Here is a 27,065-nt window from a genome sequence, read left to right on the forward strand (position 1 = left end):
TCTGGTTTTGCTCTCAGGGCGATGCTGGCCTCTTAGGATGAGTCGAGAAGTGTTTCTTCCTCCTGTTTTTTAGAAGAGTTTCTGAAAGATGGGTGTTAATTTTGCTTTAAGCATTTTTACAGTTCCTCAGTGTAAGCCTGGACTACTCTTAGTGAGACGGGTATTGATTCCTAATTCAGTCTCCTCGCTTGTTCGGGTCCATTTAGAGTTTTCTGTTTCTTCTTGATTCCGTTTGAGTAGTTTGTCTTTCTGGCGATTTGTTCACTTCTTCGCCGTTACCTGACTTATCGGTACCCACATGTTCGTAGTATCCCCTTGTACTCCTTTTTATTTCTGTGAGGTTGATAGTTACGCTCCCTCTCTCATTTCTGATTTTAGTGGTTTGAGCCTTCTCTCTTTTTTCCTTACTCAGTAGAGCTAAAAGTTGTCAATTTTATTGATCTTTTCAAAGAATGTCTTTTGGTTTTGTTGACTTTTCTCTATTGTTTTTTCTATTCCTGAGTTCATCTGTTTCCACTGTAATCCTTGTTCTTCTACAGCTTGTTGTGCACAATGTTCTGCTTGCTAGTGGTGTTCCTCTGAGATTTCCCAGCAGTATTTGTCACATTATCACATGCTATAGAAGACGTAGAGTGACCAGAAAGGTGTGCAGAATCCCATCACCGGGCCATGCCAACATCGGTGGAGGGCTGCTGAGGGCGAGAGTGAGGTCTGCAGGGCATGTGGTGGGAGACTTGGCTGGTGGTTGCCCGGGGGGCGAGGGGTGGTCAAACAGCGAGCTCTCTTGGGGCCCTCTCTGCAGCCGCGGGCTGCTTGGGTTACATCAGAGACTCTATGGACCTGCAAATTGCTCTTGTTTTCTCTATTTAGATTCTAGAATAGCCTCTAGGAAGTGGAGCTCAAATTGGAGAGAGAAAGCCTTACTTGGAGTGCTCTATGGACGGTAGCAATCAACAGCTTTGCCCAGGAAAATGGCCAATAGAGCAAATTCATATGAAAGGGCCTCAGCTATGCTCTGGATATAGTAACGATTGCTAGATGGGCTGTTAAACGCTAACTATTCCAGGAGTTCCACTGACTGGAGCCACGTTTTATGACTCAGTTAGCTTTTAGTGCACATTCACTTTCTGTGGACTTTGAAGATTCAAAATGCTTTTCAAATCGGTTCCTATAGGGAAAAAAAAACAGGCTTTGCATTGGCCCAGGCTTTTTATACCATGCTTTTTCCAGCCCTGAGCTGCCGTCGTCCTGAATTTACCACAGGACATAGGAGTCAGGAGTGGCCCTCCCCACTTGGCAGAGATAGCACGTGACTTGGAACAAGCGAGTGGCCAGGTGGAAGCACCACTCTTGTGAGTGACCAAGCTGAGACCTGGCCCCGGGCCTGCTGTGCTCTGCCATTCGGCAGGGCCTGCCTCTCCTCAGCGGCTGGCACCCACCGCTCAGCTGCAGAGGGCCTGACGAGAGGAGTGTGGCAGTGGGGAGATGCCACTTCCCCCAGAGGGTTTAGAAGGTCAGGGCCGTGTGGTTGGATCTGAGCATTAGAGTTTAATGCAGTCATGATCGACCTCGTCCCGCTTCATCTTACTTGTTCTTCCGCGTGGGCTTCCTGGCCAGCGTGTGGAATGTGTTCGCGGTGGACTCAGAGGGAGGCGGGTCGCAGGTGCCGACAGGCACAGTGGGGTGAAGCACCAGAAACCCGTCACAGCTAGCAGCGCTGACTCTATTTCTGTTTCTTTTCTCATCCCTGGGGAAAACCTCCCCCCGGAGTAGTTTTGGGGTGAAGTTTTCACGAAGTACTCAAAACAAATGACTCAGTTTTCAGACTTACTAACATATGGAAGGATTTGGAGAAAATATTTATAGTTGTGTTTAGGATTTTTTTTTCTTTTTTGGCATTTTTGCTTTAGTGAGAGAATGTTCTGTCCACATTAGAGGTAGTTCAAGAGCAATGTCAGTTGGCGATGTGACATCTCGCCTAACTGTGGGCACCGAGGGCCCCAGGACAAGACAAGGAGCGTCCAGGTTTGGCCTACGTCTTCTTTCACCCGTCCACTCGCTGCCCTCCACCTCCTGGTCCCCTCTCGGGACTCCCGAGCAGACTCTGCTCTTTGCTGAACCTGGCGCGGCACCTCACAAGGAGGGAGGCTGCAGCCCACCCTTCCTGCGCGGGCCGCTTATCCATTCTCTGAGGCTCATCTACTCTGCCTGCGCTATGGCTATGTCTGGCAAATGGTCCAGCTAATATTTAAAAAATCATTTAAATTCAGTTGCTTTAGGTATTTTTAGCCATATGAACAACAAAACAATGAAATAAGTTTATAAGCATGATAGTAGATAATCCCCGTGGGGGTGCCGTGCTCCAGATCTGCCAGTAGGGATCTGTCACGTGATGTGACTTTACGCATGAGATCTTTGGAAGAGTTCACACCTAACCACAGGAGAACTGTCGCCGGACAAGGGCTTGCATTAAGAGGAGACCCCCACCTGAACTGGGCCGCCCATCGATTCCTCAAGATGAATGTCACTGCAGGACAGCAGAGCAGAGAGCAGGCCGAGGAGGTTTCCCTCTCCTTACCCCCAGTCGGAGGCATGGCTGAGCACCCCCGATGACACCCTCACTCGTACCCTCTGGTGGCACCCACGAACCTGGCACGGGTCACTCTCAACAGGGGACAGAAGGTGGAAGGAGGGGGCACTCACAACCCAAAGCCAAGTTCTGTGGGTACAGCTGAGCACCTACTACTAAGAATTTTGGGGTGTTCTGATGGATGACTAGTGTTCTGTCCTGAAGTACAAATGCTAGTAGGTCCCTGTTGCCTCACTGGGGAGGCCATGGGTTAGATCCCTCTCTTGCAAAGGCATGACGCTGTACAGCAAGTCAGCCTCGTGCCTCACTGGACTTTCCCCAACACAGCTCGTCCTTCTGGGGCGGCGGGAGGGGTTGTTCTCCGGGACGGGGGCCCCGAGCTTCACACGCCAGAGCAGCAGACGGAATCCCATTTGAGAGTCCTGGTTTTGAAGAAGAGAAAGGAAAAGACGTTGCTAGTTACGCGCTTAGCGGCTAGGAGGTCTCTGCCCTGGAGGAGGGGTGTTACTGGGATTTGCCCCGAAGGAGCCGAGTTAAGCTGTGAAGTGTTTATTCGGGGAAATCCCCAAAACTCGTCCGCATGACTCCACAAAGGACTTTCTGTTCCCGTGGAGAAACAGCACATTGTGGAGTAAAAACGTCAGTTACAAAACATGTTCAGTGATTCTGTTTTCATTGAAAAAAATGACGTATACACTGAAAACTCTGTATCCAGAGCGGGTGATAATGGGTATGTCCAGGTGGTGCTGTTGTGGCTGATTTTTTTCTTCCTTTTGTTTACTGCTGTTTTCCAAAACTCTGGCAGTGAACTTACACTGCTTATGGAATAAGTAGTTCATGACTCTGAATGATCTGAATAAGACTCAATCTTAGGAACTAATCAAATATGTTCTCAAAGCTGTTTGTTGCCAGGCTGATTGTAGCAGGGTGAACTTGACTCTTCTGCTGGTGCCATGGGGCTGTGTGTGGTGAGGGAAGCAGAGGCAGCGCCCGCCCTGGCGGGAGGGGTCTGCTTAGCACATCAGTGCAGTGGCCGTGGTTATAAATAATTAAGGATGTACTCTGAAAAGCCATTTAAAATCGTGTCCTGGCCAGGGCTGCTGCAATTGGTTAAGCATCTGACTCTTGGTTTCGGCTCAGGTCATAATCTCAGGGTTGTGGGATCGAACCCTGCGTCCAGCTCTGCATTCAGTGGGGAGTCTGCTTGGGATTTTCTCCCCCTCTCCCTCTGTCCCTCCTGCTCTGTCTCCCTCCCTCTCTCTCTCAAATAGTAAATAAATAAACCCTTTCTTTTTAAAATATTTTATTTATTTATTTATTTGCCAGAGAGAGCACAAGCAGGCAGAGTGGCGTGGCACACAGAGGCAGAGGGGGAAGCAGGCTCCCTGCCAAGCAAGGAGTCCAATGTGGGACTCGATCCCAGGACCCCAGGATCATGACCTAAACTGAAGGCAGCGCCTTAACCCACTGAGCCACCCAGGCTCCCCAGTAAATAAATAAATCTTTTTTTAAAAAAATCATGTCCTGCTGAGTATTGATAAAGAGAATTGTTCTCAGTGGAGTGGTGGCCCTAGCGGCTTTGGAGCTGGCCTTTGCCACCTAGCAGAGGTGACAGCAGGCCCACAACTACTACAGTTTGTGTGGCTTCCTTATCGCTCCAGTTATAGGAAATTCTAGAGCAGGTCAAACTGAACAAATCTTGGTGGCGGAAATCAGAACCATGGTTGCCTGGGGGGGTGATTGGCAGCGGGCTTGAGGCTGCTTCCCTGGGGGATGACGATTGCCGGCACTCAGGGACTGGTGTGCCTGGTGTCTGTACGCTTACTGTGTGTAGCCTCCTCCTCAAGAGAGAACTGTGAACTAATCTTTACTGTAGTTGATGATGTGCATGTTGAAGATTTTGGGAGAAACTCTGCTGATGTCTGCAACTCTCCTTGAGGCCCCTCCAGAAGCAGGGCGGACTCAGCGGACAGATGGACGGATGGGTCCATGAGTAGGCATGCACGGGGAGGCGTTGTCGGTAGTGAGTGTACGGGTGTTTCCGTAGAATTCTCTCAGGTCTTTTGTATGTTCCAAAATTGTCATAATAAAGCTCGGGTGAGGGCACGTGGGTATTCAGTAATGTGTGTAAAGTCACCGGCGATAGAAGACTCATAGTAAATGTTAATTCACCTCCTTTACTTTCCAGCAGAGTCAGGAGAACAAAAAAGCCTAAAATACTCCCTCAAAAATACTTTCCGTCTGTGTGGAGGAAATACTTGCCTCCAAGAGTGGGGACACAGGGGACCCAATTGATCTGGGCACAGTGATGAGTAATGCTGCCTCCCTCCACCATCCCCGTTTTGTCCCAGGCTCTCTCGGTGTCCTTCCACATGTGAGCTCATGCTGCCTCGGTACCTGCTGACGTTTGTAGGTAGCTCTCTCTTAAGTTAAAATACATGACACACAGATAAAATACCTTGCACGATCCTGTACACAGGAGGGATCGTCACTCGAACACAAAATCTGAAGCTTCCGGCCAGTCAAATGAACTTCTGCTTCCAGCCGGTACAGATAACGGGAACCAGATTTACCCTCCTGCCTGAAGTAACTAAAACCCGGACAGATTGCGTGAAACCGTGGTGTTCAAGACTCTGGACGTCCAACAACGAAGGACAGTGACCCCCTGGGAAATAGAAAACAAATGAGGTGAACCCTCTAGTTGTCAGGCTGTTGCAGTGGGAGGGGGATCCCAGCTAGGGGCTGGCCGCGCCCAGCCTGCTCCTTGAGTTGAGGACGTGCACCGGCCCCATGGGAAGTGCAGGCGGCAGCACCTTGGCGGAGACTGCAGAGGCCCCACGGGCTTCGGCCCACAGAGAACCACCTGGAAGCGGTAGAAGGAGCATGCCTGGGAGCTCAGGCAGAGCCAGGAGTGGTTCCTGATCTCACCATCCAGAGTAGGAAGCCCAAGTCCTAACCATCCGGAATTGCGTCACTCAAGAGCATTTGGCTTCGGTGAGGAGGCAAAAATCAGCCCTACGGTCAATGCAAGTCTGACACTGGTGACCAGAGCTTAAAAGGAGCAAGACCTGAAGGATCAAACTGTTTCTGAGTAACTTAGTGGCATCCTAGAACAAAACTCAAGAATATTTGTAAATTCTGAAAATACCCAGCACCGACAAGGTAAAATTCACATTGTCTTTTTTTTTTTTTTTTTTTTAAAGATTGTGTTTATTTGAGAGAGAGAATGAGAGAGAGAGTGAGTGTGAGAGGAGAGAGGTCCGTGGGAGAAGCAGACTCCCTGCAGAGCAGGGAACCCGATGTGGGGCTCTATCCCAGGACTCCAGGATCATGACCTGAGCCGAAGGCAGTAGCTTAACCAACTGAGCCACCCAGGTGCCCAGATTCACATTGTCTTACATCTGGTCAGGACTCACCAGGTAAGCAGAGAAACAGAAAAATATCACCTACAGCGAAAGGAGGGAAATCCATCAACAGAAGCTGATCAAGAAATGACCCAGATGATAAAACCCATAGGGTATTAAAACAGTTGTTATAACTTTACCCTTTTCATTCTAGATACTGGGGGAAAGACTGCATACATTTAAGTAGGAAACCGGGGTATATAAAAAAGACCTAGATCACACTTCAGGGATAAAAATTACGTCTGAGGTGGAAAATCCTCTATGAGATTGATGACTGTGTAGACGTTTCAGGAGTAAAGGTCGGGGAACTCAAAGACGCAGCAGTGAAGCCGTTCAAACTAGAACAGAGAAAACAAAAAAAGGCCGGAAGAAGCTGAGAGCAGCAGTTAGCGTGGGATGACCTCAGCAGGCCTAGTTCACATGCAGCCATCCCGAGGAGGAGGAGGAGCGGGGGTGACTTGAAGAAATACTGCCAAAAGGTTTCCAAATTTGATGCAATAATTATGTTGAGTGAAGCGAGACAGAAAGGCATACGTATTGTGTGATCAGGTTATAGAAAGTGTAGAGAATGCTCGCTGATGTGTGGTTACAGAGAGCGGTGGTTGCCCAGGGATCGGTGGGCGGGTAGGCGGGTTTATAGGGGAGTGACACAGGGATATCTTGAGGCCATATATATGTCAAAACTTAATGAGTCGTACACGTTAAATGTGTACATGTTGTGTGTGTCAGTTACGCCTCTGTGAGCCTGTGAGAACCTGTATCAAGCAGTGAAGGAGTGTCGGGGGGGGGGCCGGGTCGGGGGGGGGGGCCGGGTGGGGGGGGGGCCGGGGGGGGGGGGGGGGCCGGGTCGGGGGGGAGGACCACCCACACTACGCGGTGCTGGGGGTTGCAGGGGGAGCAGAAATGCACGGAGCTGCCTCCACACGTGAGATAAGGGATCATTGACTCAAAGAAGAGGGTGTGGTACGTTATGATCACAATCACGAAAAACACACTGATCGCCCCCAGTGGCCAGCCCTGGCTTCTGTGGGCCGTGTAGTATCTGAACTGGACCCTGTAGACACAGGCGTTTCCAGCGACCAGCAAGCCCCGGGTTTGGCCTGGTGTTTCTGAGTAGGGAAAAGTGCTGCCCCTTGGGGTTTGGACAGGACAGTCAGTGGCTGGGGACCACCCTGAGCACTGGGAGGCCTTAGTTGCCTGTCCCTCTCGGCACTAAATACTGTCGCCCCCAATTGAGAACTGGGACTGTAGGGTGCAGAGAACGTATTGTATGAAGAAAAGACTCGAGATGTCCTTTGACCCACATTGGGGCAGAAGCTGAATGAGGAAGGTTTGCAGTGAGGCCTGGAAATTCTCTGGCCTGGTTCTATGGGTCTGTTTGCACGTCTGAGAGACAAGGCTGAGTTGGAATGGAAGTGGGAACCCTGAGGTAGAACGCTTTTGCGTGAAGAAAGCCAACCCGTGCTGGAATCCAGCCTTCTCTCGGGGACTGGACCAGCCCCCCTGCGTGTGCCTGCTGGCCCTGTGGGTGGCCCTGCTCAGGTCCTGTGGAGCCAGCAGGGCTCGAGTCCATGGTGCTGCAGGAGGCTGTCCTCCCAGCTGGTCTGCACACACGTGCGTGCACAAACCCAGCGGGAAGCGAGCGTGCGGTCTCCTCCCCGGCCACCTGCAGTGGCCTCCCCTCTCGGGGCTAGGGTGCGGTGCTCTGGGAAGCTGTGGCCTCCAGCCGGGACTGTCCCCACCAGAGGCAGAGGCTGTTACTTGGCATCAGAAGAACCTGAACTAATACTTCTCTTTTTCCATGAGACCAAGAGACCTTGGGAAAGTTGCCCAAACTCCCTGGCCCTTCATTTCCTGACCAGTAGAGTGGAGAATCAGAGCCACGTGAGGCCCACCCGAGGCATGTTTTCAGAGGTCCTGGCATAGGTCCCTCTCCTGGAGATAAGCTTAGCAGGCTGCAGCGGGCTCCGCGGCACCTCGGTTGGCTAGTTTCAGTCCAGGTCACTCACATGAGGACGGAGGCTAACGTATCAGCTAGAAGAAGCTCCATGAAGCAGGCCTCCCCACCTGTTTCCCCCTCCCTGGAAAGCTACTTCCCTTTAGCTTCCTATCCCTGAATGACTGCTTAGGGAGCAATTTCTCGTTCCTTCTAGCTCTAAGTGTTTTCAGTTGACTCTCTGCTGGGAGAGAAGGATGCAGAGCGATCCATCATTCCCTATCCTTGCCTGCCTGCCACGGCACCCCTCGCCCCCGTCGCTCGCGGCCACGGTACAGGGAAGGAGACGTGCCCCTTAGGCTGAGCAAGGGGGTCACCTAGACTGCATTTTCGTGCCTCTGCTACTCTCTTTTCCTTGGGTAATGGTCTTGTTCTGCCATCTGGTTTTCTATGTGGTTTTACGTATTCAGCCCCACACCAGCTGTCAGTTTCCTCTCCGTACACTTGGGCACATCTGGTCCCATCCAGTTCATCCTCTTGGAGGGATCCTCCTGCAGGTGTGGCCAGCCCCCATCTGGCCTGGTCACCCAGTCTACCTCGGATTGCCCTTTGCCCCCCACCCCTTCATGTTGGGTCCTCTCTGTCCTGGATCCCAGTCTTCCTCTTCCTTCGTTTTGGTGAGCCCTATCCTCCAGTTGGTTCCTGAGAATGGCTCATGGTAAGTAACTTGAAAGTCTTCTGCCCACATTCACCCTTGGCCTTGGCTGGGTAGAGTAATCTGGCTTGGAAATCGTTTTCCTTTATAATTTTGAAGGGTTTCCTCTGTCACCTGGTGTCCAGCGTTGGTGTTGAGAAGTCTGAGCCATTCCGATCCTTGATCCTCGTTGTCCAACCTGCTTCTGTCTCTGGTAGTTTAAGGTCTCTCTGTTCCCAGTGTTTCCAGAAGAGACAGTGACACGCCCTGAGGAGGGCCTGTTTTAGCCTCTGTGCTGACAGGCCTCCCAGCCTGGAGTTCGTGTCCTGCTACCCCATTGGCAATCTGCTTCCTGCCTCTACCCTCCTGTTTTCTCCATTTGCCCTCTCAGGGATTCCTGCTTCTGTCCTGAGGACGTCCTAACCAGCGGCCTCCACTGTTCTTCCCTCTCCCATTTTCTCCTCTTTGGCTCTTGTCCTCCTTCCTAAAAGACACTCTCAGCTTCTTCCTGCCCTCCATTGTTGGATGACTTTGTGGGCCTCTTTTAGTTCCCGCGAGTCCCTGTTGCTCTCCCACTGTCAAGCCTCCATGTGTCCCCGCCCCCCAGGGTGTTTCTGAAGTTTCTTCTCCCGTGTGGTCTCCATGCTTGTTCTCTGCATCTGTCTCATCTCCGTGGCAGATGCTGGCCTCAGGCCTTGGCAGTCTTGGTTCTGAGAGTGGGGCACACTGCTGGGAGGAGCCTTGCCTGGGGCTCCCTGCGTGGTGGCCGGCTGGGCTGTGTTGCGGGCCGCATCCAGTCGGTGGCTTTCAGCCTTCTGGCCCCACTAGGGACTTTCCTGCTCCCCAACGCCTTGCCGCTTCCTCAGGTGGCCGCCTGCCCCTCTCGCTCTCCCAGCGCAGAGGAGGTTGGAGCCTGTGTGAGCTCCTGTTCTCACTGTGTCGCGGAGGGAGTGAGAAGGGAGGTGTGAGCTCCTGTTCACTCTGTGTGTCGCGGAGGGAGTGAGAAGGGAGGTGTGAGCTCCTGTTCACTCTGTGTGTCTTCTCACTAGAAGGGAGGTGTGAGAAGGGAGCTGTTCACACTGTGTCTTCTCACTACAAGGGAGGTGTGAGCTCCTGTTCTCATGGTGTGTTGAGGAGGGAGTGAGAGGGGAGGTGTGCATTCACTCTGCTGTCCTGGCCCAGGAGGCTGTGGGGTTTAAGGCTCCACAGCTGATTCTGAGCCCCTCGTGCTGAGAACCTGGGTGGAGGCCACCTTGTTTCAACTCCACACTCTGCGGTCCGGCGCTGGGGGGATGCCCACGGCCCCCCGCCACACTCCTTCAGCCCTCAGAAATCGGGGTGGTGGTTAGGGTGGGCCTGCCTGTGAGCGGCCTCCGGGAGGTTAGCTGTCAGACGCCCAGGGGCCGGTGCCTACGGGTAGTGCCTGCGGGCTCCCGGCATCCTTGCCCCACGGAGCCCCAGTGCGGACCCCGGCCCATGTGTCGGGCTGGCGTCAGGGGCAGGGTCTCCGGCAGTGGACAGAGGAGTGGCTGCAGTCGGCTTCGCCAGCCCCGACTGAGGAGGACGAGAACACGACAGCTGCCCAGGAAAGCTGCCACTGCGCGTGCTGTTCGGCACTTCGCCTGCTCTCAGCAGATCAGCTCGCCGGCTTCCCCGTCACACTTGAGACCAGACGCGGAGCTGTCCGAGATCGCCGGAGCCAGTGCAGGAGTGACAGGGACAGGGTGTCCAGCTTTGCCGTCGGCTGACCAAGGAACAGAAGCGGGGGAGCCTTTCTCCCGTGCAGAACCGCAGACCCGGCCTCAGTAGCTCCGCTCCGCTGGGCCAGCGGTTTGCAGACATTCTTCGCAGCGGAGCTCGCTCTTCAGGTAACAGCTCACCCTTCAGCCTGATGCGTTCAACGTGTCCCAGCAGAGCTGTTTGGGCGGCGCTGGCCGGGAGGCCGTCACCACAGCCATGGGGCAGCTCACAGGGCCAGCGCTCCATGGCCCTCCAGTGGAATACCTGCCCTTGGTCTCCGGCAGCGAGGCCAGAGCACACGGCCTGGCAGTCAGAACACGAAAACCCAGAGTCAGGAGTCTGGCAGGTCATCTGACTCACGCTCGGAACAGGGACATGGAGCCTGAGGGGGAGGGCATCTGCCCGGGGACACACGCTGAGTGGGAAGAAAAGACAGCAGGGTCTGCGCGTCGAAGCCTCGGCGCTCACTCCCCCTGACAGTCTGCTGGTGCCTTAAATGCAGGCCTGTTAATACCCACGTCTGATTCTCAAGCTTCAGAGATTCGAAGGAAGAGACCAGAAGCAGGAAGGGGATCTGCAACAGGGGAGACACAGAAAACCTAAAGGGACCACACAGAAGTCCGAGCATACGAGAACTGTGGGGCCACGGACAGAGGGCCACCAAACCGCACGCCGGAGGACCTCACAGTGGCAGCTTCCGGCAGTCACTGCACACTGAGGAAGAGTGATGTCACACAGTGTGTCACAAGTGCGAGGTGGATTGACGAGTCAGTAAATGAGAGATACCGGGAGGGAGACTCCTGGGAGCGATGGGGAAGAGTCTGGAAGGTGGTGGCCATAGGGCTGGTCCTGCCCTGGCCCTGCCCGGTGTCTCTCTTGGTGACGTGGGTGCATGAGCCACCACTTTGCTGGCTCTCTGTGTTCCTGAAATGTTCCCGCTGAATTTTGTCCAGGTTCACATGAGACCCGTATCTAAACGATCTGTCCAGGCAAACACTTCCTTTGGCCATAAAATTTTCAATATTTTTTTTCTTTTGCCCTGGGTATATTCGCATTCTGGCTAAGGGGTGTGTGCTCACGCGTGTGTGAGTGTGTGTGTACGTGTGTGCATGTACTTCTTAGGGTAAAAACTTCACCTGCTGGAAGTTGGGAGAACTCTGATCTGAGCCCCCAGAGCTCTGAGCTCCAGGCTTAGCTCTGCTGCGGGCCCTCACCGTCAGCGCCAGATTCGTTACTTTCCTCACCCGGAATTTGAGGGAATCAGTTTAGCTGGTCTGTTGGGTCCCTTCCAGCCCAAAATCGTTTGAGCAAGTCTTTAAAACAGAAAAGTCAGAGATTTCGTTAGTAGGAAGTGCTGTTTCCATGGAACCTGGAGTTAGCCATACTGCCCTCCCTCTCACTGTGGACAACCTTCATCACCGTCTAGTTCCAGAACATGTTCGTCGGGTTTCAAGAAATCGCTCTGCCCATAGTGGCCACCCCCCCAGCCCCCTTCCCCAGGCCCCTAGCAACCACGAGTCTGCTTTTTCTCTGTACCCATCGTCCTCTTGCAGACATTTCCGATAAAGGGACTGCTATGCTAGGTGGCCTTTTGCGATGGGCTCCTTCTCGGAGCATTGGGCGTTCAAGGTGTGTTTGTGTTTTTCTCTATCAGTTCTTCCGCTGAATGGTACCCCCTGTGGACAGACCACGTGTCACCCAGCCACTTAACAGCTGATGGGCCACTCGGGCCACTTCGACCTTCTGACTGTTGTGAAGACTGTTGCTGTGAACACTTGTGTGGGTGCTGTTTGAACATCCGACCTAGCTCTTCAGGCTTTATCTAGGAGTGGGATTTCGGGGTCATGCGGTCATTCTGTGTCTAACCTTTTGAGGTTAAACTGCCTGTTTCCCACGGTGGCTCTAGCACGTCAAGTAGGAGGGTTCCCATGTCTCCACATCCTCTCCACTTGTTATTTCCCGTTTTCCTTTTTCTAGTTCTCCCAGTCGGTACAAATGGTACTGCGTGGTTTTGATTCACATCTCCCTAATGACTAATGATGTCGATCATCTTTTCATGGTGTTGTTGGCCGTTCGTGTGTCTTCTTTAGATAAATGTCTGTTCAAGTCCTTTGCCTGTTTTTTAAATGGTTCGTTTATGTTTTTGTTGGTTCTAAGAGTTCTTTATTTATTTTGGACACTAGACCCCTATTAGATACGTGGCTTGCAGATATTTTCTCACATTGTGTGGGCTGTCTTTACAGTGTTCTTTGATACACAGAAGTTCTTCATTTTGGTGAAGTCCAGTTTATTTCTCCTCTTTATTGCTCATGCCTTTCATATCATATCTAAGACACCGTTGCCAGATTTAGCTCTCTCATTTATTTTTGATTCATTTCCAGATGATTTTGTATACGGTGTGAGGTAAGGGTCCTACCTCACTCTCTCACACGTGGGCTCTCCAATTGTGCCAGCACCACTTGTCAAAAACACTGCTCTTTTCCCGCTGAATGATCTTGGCAGCCTTCTCGATCTTGGCAGTCACTTGACTGTATGGATTTTTTCCTTAACTCTCAGTTCCATTCCACTGATTTCTGTGTCTTTTCATGGGCCAGTACCACACTGAACACTGTAGCTTCATAATAGTTTTGAAATCAGGAAGCGTGAGTCTTCCAGATTTTTCTTTTTTAAGATTGTTTTGGCTACTTGGGGTCCCTTGCAATTCCACATGAATTTTAGGATTTACCTTTCCATTTCTGTTGAACTGAGCTGGGATTTTGATAGAGCTTGCTGTAGACTACTTTGGGAAGTATCATCTTGCCTACTTCTTGACAGAAGGGCAGAGCAGTTTCTCAAAAGGTAACCCACAGAGGGGCGCCTGGGTGGCTCAGGTGGTTGACTGACTGACTCTTGATTTTGGCTCAGCTCATGATCCTCAAAAAGGTCGTGAGATTGAGCCCCACATCGGGCTCCACGCTCAGCTCAGTCTCCTTCTCCCTCTGCTCCTCCCCCCACCCATGCTCTTTCTCTCAAATAAATAAATAAAATCTTTACCAACAAAAGGGGGGAGGTAACCCACAGGTAATCGGAACAGAATTGCCTGAGCTGTTTGTTTTATGAAAAGGTTGTGTCTGGGCCCTAGCCCCGGAGTCTGATGCAGAAAGGCTGACTCAAGCCCAAGAATGTGCCATTTGTTCATTCATTCATTCATTCCTTAATATAAAGTTTTACTTAAGTTCTGGTCGGTTACCGTACAGTGTTCTATTAGTCTGAGGTGCGCACTGTACTGATCCGGGCCTCCCACACGCGTCCCGGTGCTGCTCACACGTGTGCTCCTTAAGCCCCATTCCCCGCCTCCCCGCGGTCTGTTCTGTTGTAGTTACGGGTCTGTTTCTGGGTTCCTCTCTCTTTTTTTCTATGTGCTCGTTTGTCTTGCTCCTTAAATTCCACACATGAGTGAAGTTGTACGGCCTCTGTCTCTCTCTGATGGACTGATTTCACTGAGCTTAGTGCCCTCTGGCTCCCTCCTCAAATGGCAAGATTTCATTCTTTTTTTTCTTACGGCTAGATAATAAGGAATGTGCCATTTTAATAAGTTCCCTACACAGATCCTGGGGACTTAAGGTTTAGGAACCACTGGACCTGCTCTCACTCACCTTCCCTCTGGAGGGGCTTGGGTTCAGCAAAAACAAGCTTCCTCGTTTGAAAACGGCCTGTGTGATGCGTCGTCTGCACAGCCTGCTCCCTGTTCACCCCCACCTCGGCGTTTGCATTTCCACCGGTGGTCAGCGTGTCGGGACTTCTCCAGTCGCCATTTGGGAAACTCTGTGTCTTAGACCATGTTCAAGAGCCCTCAGAGTGGTGGCAGAGGGCGAGTGACATTGATGGAACCTTTGCTGCCTTATCTCCCCAAGGAGGTGCCTGTCTTTTCCATACGGCCTCCAACTTGACCCTTTTCTCACAGAGGCCAAGGCGCATGCCCTCAAGTCAGCCGAGAAGCCTTTTGTACGTGACATCTTGTTTCTTACCATCTGCCCTCAGGGACCTCCTCCAAGCTCTCCCTCTCCAAACACCTTCAGCCTCAGAGCCCTGGGCCCCAGTGGACCTTCCCGCACTGTACGAGGAGGCAGGCCTTGTGCAGTGCCGCCCTGCCCTTCCCACTTCAGCCGCCTGGCCTGGCGTCTGGCCCCAGGGCCCTTGCCAGCTCCTTCCCCGTGCCCTCACTCCCCCTGACACACTCCTCCTGCCGTCCTGGCCCTGGTCTGACGCATACCATATGTTCTCAGAGCACCTCACACTGGCCTTCCCTGTTGGAGTCTTCTCTTTCTTTGTGGGACTTCGTGATTAACGATGTATCTCTCACCAGGCTTTATACCAGCGGTCAAGAAGATTGATTCCTAGCACCTCGCACCAGGCCTGGCCCGTGGCAGGTGCTCAGGTAAAGCTCTGTTGGCTGGGTCAGTGACCTGGTAGTTGGTAGGAGCGTGGTGGAGGCACAAGGGGTAGGCAGGTATCTGCTGACGGGGAGGATAGGTAGATGGGTGGGTAGGTGGCTGAGGGCCCGGCTGAGAGGCTGGCAAGCGCCAGTCAGTGAGTTTCCAGAACCTCCATTCTCTCCGCTTCAACAAACATTCCTCAGGGCCTACTGTTTGGTTGTCATTTGGGAAACAAAGGTCACTAAGACACAGTGTGTTGTCGGGACCATGACCCTGGTGTCCCAGAGACTGGTGGGAGCTTGTGGGGCTGGTAGCACTTGGTGCCTGATGGCTCTTCTGCGCGGTCTCCTCCCTCCCTGAGACAAGGCCCCTGTCCAGGGAAGAAGTCCTCCACTCCTCCAGGGTAGGACTGGGCACAGACCCTGAGCCTGCCCCCCACCCGGGCTTTGCCACCCTTTCCCCTGCCTTCCCCTCCTGGTTTGTTGTCTTCTCACTCTTAACCCTTCTCAATCTGGTCCCAAGGCCCCAGGCCACTCCCGGTCTGCCCAGGTCTCCAGGGACTGCTAGTGACCTCATTTTGTATTCCTCCTGACCTCTGAGTCACACTCAGCACCCGTGTCCAGCCCTTCCTGCTTGCCGCTGTTTTGTTACTATCCCGTCAGTTACAGATGTTTCCATGACTCTGCCTGAGAATGACGGCATCACAAATGCCAGGCACTGGGCCCTCCGGAGAGCACCTGAAGCGAGGCCCACGTCTGTCTTCCAGAAAGCCCTGAGTGACTGGGGGAGAGCCCCTGTTGGAATCATAGCTGTGGCGGCCTGGGGAAGGGCTTTGTATATGGCGAACTGAGCCAAAAGCAGAACACAAAATGACATAAGCCAGATTTTTTTTAAATAAAGAGCTTGTCATACGAAAAAAGCTAAAAATAAATCAAAGTATTAACAGTCAGTGTCCTCAAAAATCACTTTTTACAATTCCTTCTGATTTCATTGTTCATGTTTCTCTACCGAGCCTGTGGGAGTGTAGGGCCCAGGGGCTGGGGTTTTGTGGTGGTCGCTAGCAGGCGGCTGGGACTCTGAGTCATGCCCGCTCTGTCCAGAAGCCTCTGCTATGCTCAGTTTGACCTGCTCAGGCTCACTTAGCCCCAGACTGTGGTGTCCCTCTCTCATAGCCACGCAGCCGGTAGACCTGAGTGCCCCATGTTCAGCCAGGAGCTCTCGGGTGCCCTCCAGGAGGCCCAGGGAGATAGACAGCCTTCGGGGTGGGTGACGTAGGTGAGGGTGATTGAGAGGCACAAACTTCCATTTGTGAAATAAAGAAGTCACAGATGTGGGAAGTACAGCACGGGGGATAGAGTCAACGGCACTGTCACGATGCTGCTCGATGACAGGTGGCGACCCACTTCCTGCGGGAGCCCTGGGGGAATGTGCAGAATGGTTGAGCCACTGTGTTGTGCGCCTGAAACGGATACAGCACTGTATGGTGATTCTCCTGCAATTTAAAAAGTTAAAACAGTAGTCTACGAACAAAAGAACAAATCCAAAGTGACCATTACCAAAGAAAATCTGAGTTCACCAAATAAATCTGGCAAAGGCCCAGGGAGGTGGCTGCTAAACTCGGGGACAAGCCCTTGCTGTGAGTGCGTGCGTGGCGGGGCCCACTCTGGCTCAACGGTGCGTGGGCTCCCACCGGGAGTCACCCTGACACCTGTTAGCACCGTCTGCTCCAGAGAAACAAGAAGTCAGTTGCTTTTAGCTGTGGCGGTTTTTCCGGTTTCTGGCCCTAGGACGTGTCCAGCCCCACCAGTCTGGCCAGCCCTCAGGTGCTCACTCGCGACTCTGCGGGGTGCCCGAGCCCCGCCTGCTGACTGGTGTCCGCTGCCCACCTCCCAGCTGCCAACTTCGCAGCCATTCGTTTCCTTCTTCTGGGAAGGGCGTCAGTGTATCTCGCTAGAGGCCTCTCTCTATCTTTGCACTCTGACTCAGCAGCCACTGTGCTCACGTGTCTGTTTATCAGCCCGCCTGTGCAGGGGAAGGATCCAGATAAGTAGCAGCCCTGCCCCGGAGTGACATGGCTGGCACCTTGCATGCCTGCCCAGGGATGGTCCACTGCCACCCCTGGGCCAGGCCATCTCTTGTCTCGCCAGGATTCCAGAGCGGGCCTCTCCGAGGCCTGTCCTCCCAACATCCAGGATTATATCACGTTATTCCTGTTTTCACAACCGTCTAGTGGCTTCTCACCTCACTCAGCACGAAATCCACTTCCTCCCTCCGCCAGTGGCCCTCATGCCCTCTGACCTCTCTCCACTCTGTCTCTGATCACTGGGCTCCAGCCACCCTGTGTCCTTCCTGCTTCCAAACCTGCACCTATCTGTGGGTTCTGCCACCACTGGGCCTGTCCAGCGTACCTTCCCGGGGTGGCCAGGTCAGGCGACCCCCCGCCGGGCCATCCACCCCTCCTGCGCCAAGGCTCTCCTAGCGCCCCTCACCCAGCCCTCCCAGTAGACTGAAAGCTCCCGGGGGCCGGGGTGTGTGGTTGGTTTGCATTGAGGTCTCCCCAGTGCCTAGCACAGGGCCCAGTGCACTGCAGGTGCTCCCTGTCCAGCAGGTGATTGCGGGACCCCCGATGGAAGTGCTCAGGAGGCAGTGGGTCCGAGAGCTCCGGCAGCATGAGCCCCTCTGTGGGGGTGGCATGTGTTCTGTGGGACCCAGTCTGGGAGATGCTGCAAGATGATCTGCTTCATAAGGACGTTCTGCTCTTCCTCTTCCAGTGCACAGTTACCGGCCTCCCTGCACGCTTTCATTTGGACCATCTGTGCTCCTCTGTCTTCCGAGACTGTGCCTGCGGCCCTCCCTCTCCCCGTGGTCTCCCCTGGGCTGTCCCGGGGCAGGCCTCCAGCTGCTGGGGAGGGCCGTTACCCGTTTCAGAGGCCTCTGTGCCGCCGCCTCTGTCGGAGTGAGGTTCACGTTGTGTGTGGGGTGTGGAGAGCAGGCAGGGTGGTAACTGGGTGCACAGCCAGGCTCGTGTTCAGGTTCCAGATCTGTGCTCAGAGTGTGAAAACCCAGCAAGCTATACGCTTAGGATTTGTGTGCTTTTTTGGATGCATGTGAACCTTCGATAAAAAGTGAGTGGGGTAAGCAGAAGTGCCCAGACACCTTGGATTCTGGTACACCTAGTAGCCCTCAGAGCTGGAGCAGGGCCAGGTGCTCTGTGGCTTTGTGTGTGGTCCCGCGGGATCCAGCCCCAGGCCCACAGCCCTGCGGGCCCAGTCCTGGCTGCCCAGCGGACAGGGGAGATGGCGGGGGCTTCCTTGGAGCTCACCTGTGCATCTGCAGCCTGGTGCTGGGGAGTGACTCGGGCCTTTATATGCTACTTTGGTTTTATATTGGTGACTGTTGTCCGGGATGGTGCCAAGCCTCAGTGACGTCTCAGCGGCCTGGTCTTCCACAGGGACTGCTTTGGTAGCACGGTCACGAAAAGCTTGTAGAACCAATCGTACAACCCCTCCCCCCGTATGCATGCTCCCCACTGAGCCTCCCATGCTGGCCCCTCATCCCCCAGCTGCTGTGTCTCCCTCAGGCTGCCTCCTCTCTGGATCGCCACTGTCACAGGGCTGTCCCCCCATCACGGCGCTCCTTTTATTTCTTGATGGCATCTGTCCTCCCCTGAAACCAGCCTTCAAAAACCTTATGATTCTTGCCTGACCGATCCCGTCCCCCACACGGGCAGCCCAGTCTGCCCAGCTCTCCCAGGCTCCCCCGGCCTCGTGTCTGCAGGCCTGATGCGCTGAGCCAGGGTACCCTCGCCTGTGGCCGCAGGACTCGGGACGGATGCCGGTTCTCTCTCAGAACGCCACAGATGGACAGATGGCCCCTGCTGCGAGGCTGGGAGCGTGTGGCCTCTCGTGTGCCCGTGAGCTCCATATAAGGGAGAAATTTGGAGCAGACAGAGGCAGGCCCAGGTCGGGAGGGAGGTGGGAAGCTCCCGGTGTCCGGAAGCGCGCCGGCAGCAGCTTCAGGTCTCCCCCGCTCGGAAAGCACAGGAGCTACTTTGAGGGCCGTGCAGCAGGCAAGGCAGGTGCCGGGCGCCCAGTGGTGGGGGCAACGCCGTGCGAGGAACCTTGCACCGTCCGGACGGTGGCTGCTGTCCTCTGTGTGCCCTGGTCGCCCATCAGCTGAGCCGCTGGGCACCTGCCGGCCCCCCTGCCCAGAGGCTGGCTCATCCGTTCGTGAATCATGCGGGTGGGAAGCCCCTGCCCCGAGTGGCCGGTAGTGAGACCCGGAGCCCCGGAGCCCCGGAGCCCCGGCCCCCTTGATGGGGCGGAGGGAGCACGGAGAGCCCCTCTGCCCACGTGCCTTGAGGGGGTCTGGTGGCTGGCCTGGAGGTCGTGTGATGTCGGCGTGACAACAGGAAGCCCCTCATGTGGATGTGTCTTGAGCGTGCAGCATGGAGAGGGACCGCGTCCACCACAGCCCGGGGGGAAGAAGCGCAGAGCCGCGCGTCAGCGCCGAGCGCCCACCGGGGACTGCCTTGGGTCCAGTTGAGGCAGCCCAGGAAGGCAGGGCCTACCAAGAGGTCCGGGAAAATGCACAGCGTCAGTCGGTAGTGGGAGGACAGCCAGACCCCTGGGCTCGGTGCTCACCAGCACTGCCGGTGACAGGGCTGGGACTGTACAGATGGCTCTGTCCTCACAGGCACGGAAGCGTCCGGCTAAGGGGTGGGCAGCCCTGGATGAACCAGAACAGGTCAGTAGGTGGCAAACAGGACACTGAAGGGGCTTCCCCTTGTCCTATGAAAAGTGGACAAGGGACCAGGAGATATGGAACATGGGAACGTGGACCCAGGCTGACCGGGGAGTAGGGCAGGGCAGCTGGCATTGTGCGCACTCGTTGACGGGAAGCCAACCCAGCAGGGGATTCACTGCCTAAGGAGACATGCTGGAGGGCAGCTCAAGCCAAGAGGTGTCCTCCTCTTGGGTGGCAGGACCCAGGCCAGGTGGGTGGCTCTAGATGGGCCCTTTATAAGCATGGTGCCTAAAGAAGAGACAGTGGGAATTAAATGATGCCCTTGTTCTTAGCTGACATTGGTCATGAGGCCACCAAGGGCCAGGCCTGTGCCTGGTGGGCAGAGTTACTGGCCTTCTGGCCTGCCAGTCCCCACTTCCTGCTGTGCACACAGAGGCTCTCTCGTGGTCAGCCTTGCCCTCGTCCTATCCCACCGGAATGAAAAGCAGAGTGGAAGCTAGGGCTCAGAGTGCGTGGGGAGGCCCGCCGTGACACCAACCTCGCCCCTCCCCAGGCCACCCCGCCCCGCTGATGGAGTTCCCGGGGGCGGACAGAAGCCTCCTTCCCTGCACCTCTGTCGCATTCCCCCGACAGCAATAGCATATCTTGGTGGATTTTATTTGTATAGTTTTTTAAAACATTTACTTACTTATTTTAGAGAGAGAGGGAGAAAGGGAGCACACAGGGAGTAGGGGAAGCAGAGGGAGAGGCAGTCCTAAGCAGACTGCACTGACTACAGAGCCTGATGCAGGGCTCGATCTCACAACCCTGAGGTTATCACTGGACCCAGAATCCAGAGTCAGATGTTTAAGCAACTGCACCACCCAGGCACCCCATTTCTATACTTTTTTAAATTAAACTTTTTATCTTGAAAAAACTTCAGGCCAACAGAAACCCTGCAGGTATATTTCAACAAAGTCCCGTAGACCCTTCGTCCAGATTCAGCCACTGGTAATGCTCTGCTGTGTTTGCTTTCTCTCCGCATGGAGCTGTGAGCCTGGGGCCGTGTGCTTATGCGTGCGGGGACCTCCGAGGCCCGGGTTTCTCCAGAGCCCGCCTTCCCTCGTGCTGCCTCACCTGCCATGAGGCAGAGGCATGGACAGTGGCCACACCAGCCTCTTCTGTTGCTGCCCATGGCCACCACCTGCCCGTCCCAGTGCAGGACCCCGTGTGCACCTCTGGCGTCCTCCTGCCCTCTGGCCCGTCCCTGCCTCTCTGTCCCTCAGGACACGCTGCTGCTGACGCACTGGGTGGTCCCGCCATCTGGTTCGCCTGACACAGCAGGGATGGCGTCTGTCCATGTGAGGTCCTCTCCACCTCCCACTGCACCTCCTGCCCTGTGTCGGGCTCCAAACCCTCTGTCCCTGCTCTCTCCAAAAACGACATGCCCCGCCACCTCCTTCCTTAAGGAAAGTCTCTTCCTGCTCGCAGCCCGCGGGGGTCACGTTGGTCAGCGTCCACTGTAGTCCAAACGACCAGATGCTGTGGGCGCTTGACAGCAGGTGGAACGTGCACGTCCGGGCCGGCATCACCGAAGAGATGCCCGTGGGGACCGACTGGGAGCACGTGCCAGGTGGGAACACAAGCTGCCCCCTCCCGCGGGCACCTGCTCGGTCCAGCGGCCCGGCCTCCACACGGCAGGCCCGGCCTTTGTACTCGGGGTTTCGTTTCCTTTCTGCTGTCCCACTGAGGCAGGGGACAGCAAGGATCTAACCAAACACCCTTTGTTGGAGGGAGTAGCCCCGTTCCCTTGGAGTTTTGTGTGGGCTGATTGCTTCCATACCTCCTGGGTCCTGGTGTGCCCTGGCCTTGGGCTCTTGGCGGCTTTGCTAGCTCTGCCCGGTGGGGCATCCTTTCCCTCGGCCACCGCTCCGAGCCCTATAGTGCAGGGCACTGTCCGCACAGAGCCCACTGGTCAACAGGACCCAGTGGGGGGAGGGAGCAAACTCATGGGAGAGGGCGGTCTGGCCTGTCCCAGCTGGGGGGCTCAGGACAGACGGACACCTTGTTGACATGCAGGGCTGCAGGCCTGCCAGCTGGCACTAAGCACCAGGACCGTGTGGGCCCGCTGCCCCAACGGTGACCTTGCCCGGCGGTACGGCATCACCGACAAGAACCCCGCGGGAGACTACTGGAAGAAAATTCCTGGCAACGTGACGTGTTTCACAGGCAAGTGCTGGGCTCCATGGGATTGGGGCTCCCGTGGACAAGGTTAGTGGGGGCTCCCCAAGAGGCTGCTCCCACGGGGCTCACTCTCCCAAGAGCCGAGGGTCACACCTGAGGGAGGGCACCCAGCACCCTGCTGGCCAGAGCTGGCCAGAACTGGGCCACCCACTTTAGAGTTGAGGGAACTGAGGCACAGATTGGGGGTGGCGTGTCTGGGGCCGCCAGCTAGAAAGTGCCACGGCAGGACGGGGAGCCGGCCGACTGCACCTGTGCCCGCCGCCCCGGTGGGTGACTCACGAGCGTGCGGCTGCCTCTCGTCCCTGCAGTGACCTCGTCAGATGAGCTGTGGGCCGTGGGCCCCCCCGGTTACCTCCTCCAGCGGCTGACGAGGACTTTCAGCCACTCACATGGTGCCGCGAGCAGCCATGCCACCACCCCCCACCCCGAGGACCTGGAGGACGAGTGGGAGGTCATCTGACGGAGCCTCGGGCCAGGCGCTCAGGAGGGAGCAGGCCGAGAGAGGGGGGTGGACACGGTGGTTTCGGAGTCGCGGGCTCTTAGCCACACCTTGTCGGCTCCTGTCCAGACATGTCGGGCCGGCTTGGACCGCCCACACTTGCTTTCATCCATGTTTGTTTCCGTCTTGTTCCAGAACCCACAGCCTCAGCCAAGTGATCTGGAGCCCTTGCTGGCGCGGCCGTGCCTCTGAGCTCCTGCAGAGGCCGCCTCCTCCCGGCCTTGCCGGGCCCGCCGCAGGCATGAGCTGGGGAGCCGGAGGTCAGCGTGCTCCCACCGCTGAGGGGGTCCCGCTCAGCTTCATGGTCACCACAGGGACGTGAGTTCTAGCACATTCCATGCTGGACACCCCGGCTGGGAAACCCAGCCTACGTCAGAGAGGTGGGGCACTGGTTTGTGCCAGCACACAGCGCGCGCACATACACACACACACACCCCCAACCCATGCCCTCCCGGCCCGCTCACAGGGCACGGCATGCTCGCTTCCTGGAGAACACACTTTAGCCAAAACAATACAGGCCGGTGGAGGACACGGAATAGAAAAGGTGCACGTGTTTCCAAGGCAGCCGTGGCCCCGGGAGGCGCAGCGGGCCGTGGGGGAGCTCAGCCATGGGAGCTCACTGAGCGCGCTCGTCGCAGTGCTGTGCAGTGCTGCTGGCGGCCGTTGTGGAGCCCAGAAGCGTCCTCACAGGATGTGTCTACTAATTATTGCCTTTTTTGTTTGTTGTATTACAAACCTGCATAAGATACCTCATTCGAAATCAGCTCTTATAAATTTAGAGGAGAAATGTATTCCCTGAAACCAGCGGAAGGCCTTTCGTTCCTCCGCGAGGTTGGCCCTGGGCCTGCCTGGTCCTCCGCCGCAGCTTCCCCGAGCTCGGGTACCCCCTCTGGGGCCGTCGTGGGACCTTCCGGCTGGCTCGAGCTCCCGTGGATGCCTCCTGGGAGTTCCCGACGGGGCCTGCAGTGGCCTCGCCAGACCTCAGTCTTTGGGGTCCTCGCAGGCATCTGGGCCATGGGCTCGGCAGCCCCACCACGGGTCCACCCCGAGGTCAGCACCTCCCAATCCCGCAGGCGGCTCCCAAGCAGGACTCCAGCCTCGCCGCTTTTTTTAGTCTGCCTTTGGCCCAGGGCCCAGTTACTCGACGCCTGTTTTCTCCTAAGCAAGTGTGTCCGGGAGCCCCCAGGCCACAGCTGAAGAGCGATCAGATGTGTTCTCTGACGGGACCCGGCCAGCCGCAAAGATGGGGGCGTTCCTGGTCTAAACGAGGACAAGAGTCTGAAATCCCAGATCCTACTTCACACTCCACTTTTGTAGAATCCTTGTTTTCGGAGTTTGGTGACGGCAGAGGCCAGCCCAGGCTGGCTGCGGCCTCTCTCTGTGTATGTTGTGCCTTGCCCGGCCCCCCTCAGACGGCAGAGTTCCCCTAAACCCACGGGACTTTAGTGCAATTAAACCTAAGTCTAGTTGGATACTTTTAAACTACTTTTAGCTTCAGTGCTTTGTATGGTTTTTCCTTCTGGTTTTAATTTTCAGCTGTGCTTTGAGACAGTGCAATAAACTAGACTTTTTCCAGACCTGGTCGAGTCTGGTGTTTGGGCTGTGAGAAAGGGCCCCCGTCAGGCGCTCACGAGGCCGGCCTGCCCACCTGTGCTGGAAGAATCTGCCAATGGCGTCGGCCAGCACAGCCCCACAGCCAGGAGAGCGTGGCAGATGTGATGTTTAAATATGCACCAGCGTCCCCAGGGCGGCCGTCCAGAGGTAGATGCGCCCCCGGTCGCCCCTGGGAAGGACGCCGTCAGGGGAGGCGGAGCACAGAGCTGTCTCCGCTTGGAGGCCCGCCGAGGCCAGGCTGCCATGGGCAGGCTTCAGAAGGGTTCGAGCCCCTGGGCCTAAGACTCCATCCAAGAAACAAATCCAAGTGTCGGCCGCGCCCTGCTGGAAACCAGCATGTGGGAGAGGATCCCATTCATAGCAGCAGGACACGTTGTATGCCACGGAAGACCTGAACGAGGTGTGTCCGGCTCCTGTCAGGGAATGTCACACTCCACAGAAGACGGCGGAGAAAGTTTGAATTCAGAAGACATGTCCGATGTCCCTGATGAAAGACAAAGGAAACCGTAGACATCCATCCTTCCCAAAGCGTTTAACTGTTTGTCAGAACGCTTGGTGGAATGGGGCGCCTGGGTGGCTCCATGGGTTAAGCCTCTGCCTTCGGCTCAGGTCATGATCTCAGGGTCCTGGGATCGAGCCCCACATGGGGCTCTCTGCTCAGCGGGGAGCCTGCTTCCCCCTCTCTCTGCCTGCCTCTCTGCCTACTTGTGATCTCTCTCTGTCAAATAAATAAATAAAATATTCAAAAGAAAAAAAGAAACGCTGACGGCCTGCAGCGTCGCTCCCACGCTTCTCACCCCCGCCGACGCAGGCATCCTGGGCCTGCAGCTCTCACTTCTACTGCACACATGTGCTCTGACACAGACAGGTACAAAAGCCAATGGCTTCCCTTGTCACCCTCAGTCTCAGGCTACAGAGGGGGCCACGGTAAAGAATATCACGTGCTGGGCGCCTGGGTGGCTCAGTGGGTTAAGCCTCTGCCTTCGACTCAGGTCATGATCTCAGGGTCTTGGGATCGAGCCCCGCATCGGGCTCTCTGCTCAGCAGGGAGCCTGCTTCCCCCTCTCTCTGCCTGCCTCTCTGCCTGCTTGTGATCTCTCTCTCTCTCTCTGTCAAATAAATAAATAAAGTCTTTAAAAAAAAAAAAAAAAACTTTCGGTGGCTGGGGGCCGGGTGGCTCAGTCGGTGAGGCGTCTGCCTTCAGCTCGGGCTGTGATCTCAGGGTCCTGGGATGGAGCTCTGCGTCGGGCTGTCTGCTCTGTGGGGAGTCTGCTTCTCTGTCCCCCTATTCTTGAGCTCTCCCTTGCTCTTGTCTCTTTTTCTCCCTCCCTCTCAAATAAATAAATCTGAAAGAAAGAAAGAAAAGAACCCTCTCAGGGATGTTATGTCAGGGGAGGCAGGGAAGAAGTCCCAGAGTAATGTTCGTGCCCACAAGTGCCCCGGATGCCAGACGTGTGCCTAGGGCTTCTGCACAGCTCCGTGTACCCCTAGAGCCCCCTGAGGGAAATCTTGTCAGCCTTGGTGACAGGGAGGCTCAGTAACTTGCTAGAGGTCACACAGGGGCCACTGGGAGCGGAGCCCAGCTCTGTGGAACTCCAGACCTGGAAGACACAGGTGGGAATTACCAAGAGCGCTGACAGCAGCGGGCGAAGTAAGCATGGCGTGGGAGGGCGGGCGGGCTGGGGACGGCAGGCGGCCCGACCGGCCCGGCGGGGAACTAGCGTGATGAAGGCACATCTAGGGGAGGGAACAGGCAGGGGAGGTCACAATTGATGTGCCCCACCCCTTCATTATGTGGACAAAATAACTATTAAATGGATTAAAGAATCTTTAAATCAGGGGCGCCTGGATGGCTCAGCCAGTGAAGACTCCGACTCTTGATCTCAGCTCAGATCTTGATCTCAGGGTCGAGTTCAAGCCCCACATTGGGGATCCATGCTGGGTGTGGAACCCACTTTAAAACTAGGGGGAGTAGGGGCACCTGGGTGGCTCAGTGGGCTAAAGCCTCTGCCTTCAGCTCAGGTCATGATCCCAGGGTCCTGGGATCGAGCCCCACATCGGGCTCTCTGCTCAGCGGGGAGCCTGCTTCCTCCTCTCTCTCTGCCTTCCTCTCTGCCTACTTGTGATCTCTGTCTGTCAAATAAATAAATAAAATATTTAAAAAAAAAAAAAACTAGGGGTAGTAGTATCTGATTTCTGGAGGATAAAGGCTTTCCCACAGAGGAAATTAAGTATATAGATTTGATTTTCTCAAAATAGTACAATACTATAAATTTAAAACCCCACTTAAAGGGGGAAGTTGCGACATCACCTATGGTGAATATATACCTTAAAAGCATGTCTACAGGGACGCCTGGGTGGCTCAGTTGGTTAAGCAGCTGCCTTCGGCTCAGGTCATGATCCCAGCGTCCTGGGATCGAGTCCCACATCGGGCTCCTTGCTCAGCAGGGAGCCTGCTTTTCCCTCTGCCTCTGCCTGCCATTCTGTCTGCCTGTGCTCGCTCGCTCTCTCTCTGATAAATAAATAAAATCTTAAAAAAAAAAACATGTCCACACCAGTCAGAGGAACACCTAAGGCCCTTGTATGGACACGGATGAAAGGGTGCTGCTCAGCAAACGCCTGGCACACAGGCAGGGTGCGGACGGAGCAAGGGGAGCGGACTTAAAACCTGCAAACCCACCAAATCCACCTCTGGGACCCTGTCCTCAAGAACAGATCCTAAGTCCGGGGCAGACGTATGACACAGGCTGTCCTGTGACCCCTAGGAGTGGCCTGACAAGGTCGGGCACTGCCGTCACAGGGCAGGTGTCCTGGGGGAAACAGGCCACGACGTGGCTGCATCCATGCTGTTGGCTGTGCGTAGGGACGTGGCTGGGCCAAAGACCGTGCACAGGGTGAGAGAAAGAGAGAGAGAGATTGAGACCCGTTTAACTGCCGGTGGGTTCGCTACACAGCTGGTCACAGTGGCTGCCTGTGGTCTAGACATTTTCGTATCTTTTGAATTTCAAGCCATGTAAATGTATTATTTATTTCAAAAGAAATAAAATTCACATTTTAGAAACAGTCCTAACATTGACTTCTTATGCCGTCAACACTAGTGAGTCAAATGTCACAAAGCAAACACCAAAGACCTCTGAGAAATCCCACTTACGAAGCATTTTACAATACAGGAAAATGCTTATAGTAAGTTTGAAGTTGGCCCCT

General features: G+C 55.1%; 1 protein-coding gene across 2 annotated transcripts in view; it reads left to right on the forward strand.

Moving 5' to 3' along the window:
* Positions 1 to 24,456, forward strand: part of LOC111148490 (tectonin beta-propeller repeat containing 2) — an 86,974-nt gene extending 62,518 nt beyond the window's left edge. The window contains exons 17-19 of one of the 2 annotated variants that reach the window (XM_022505072.1): positions 20,996 to 21,137; positions 21,584 to 21,733; positions 22,057 to 24,456. In XM_022505072.1, the coding sequence (XP_022360780.1) occupies positions 20,996 to 21,137; positions 21,584 to 21,733; positions 22,057 to 22,208 (444 nt within the window). In that variant the 3' untranslated portion in view covers positions 22,209 to 24,456. Of the gene's footprint in view, positions 1 to 20,995; positions 21,138 to 21,583; positions 21,734 to 22,056 lie in introns of those variants that run through there. The other variant, XM_022505073.1, reaches the window with a different exon arrangement.
* The last annotated feature ends 2,609 nt before the right edge of the window (positions 24,457 to 27,065 follow it).

Source organism: Enhydra lutris, unplaced genomic scaffold, assembly GCF_002288905.1.
Source record: "Enhydra lutris kenyoni isolate GAN:26980312 unplaced genomic scaffold, ASM228890v2 scaffoldscaffold20, whole genome shotgun sequence".
In the NCBI taxonomy this organism is placed as follows: domain Eukaryota; kingdom Metazoa; phylum Chordata; class Mammalia; order Carnivora; family Mustelidae; genus Enhydra; species Enhydra lutris.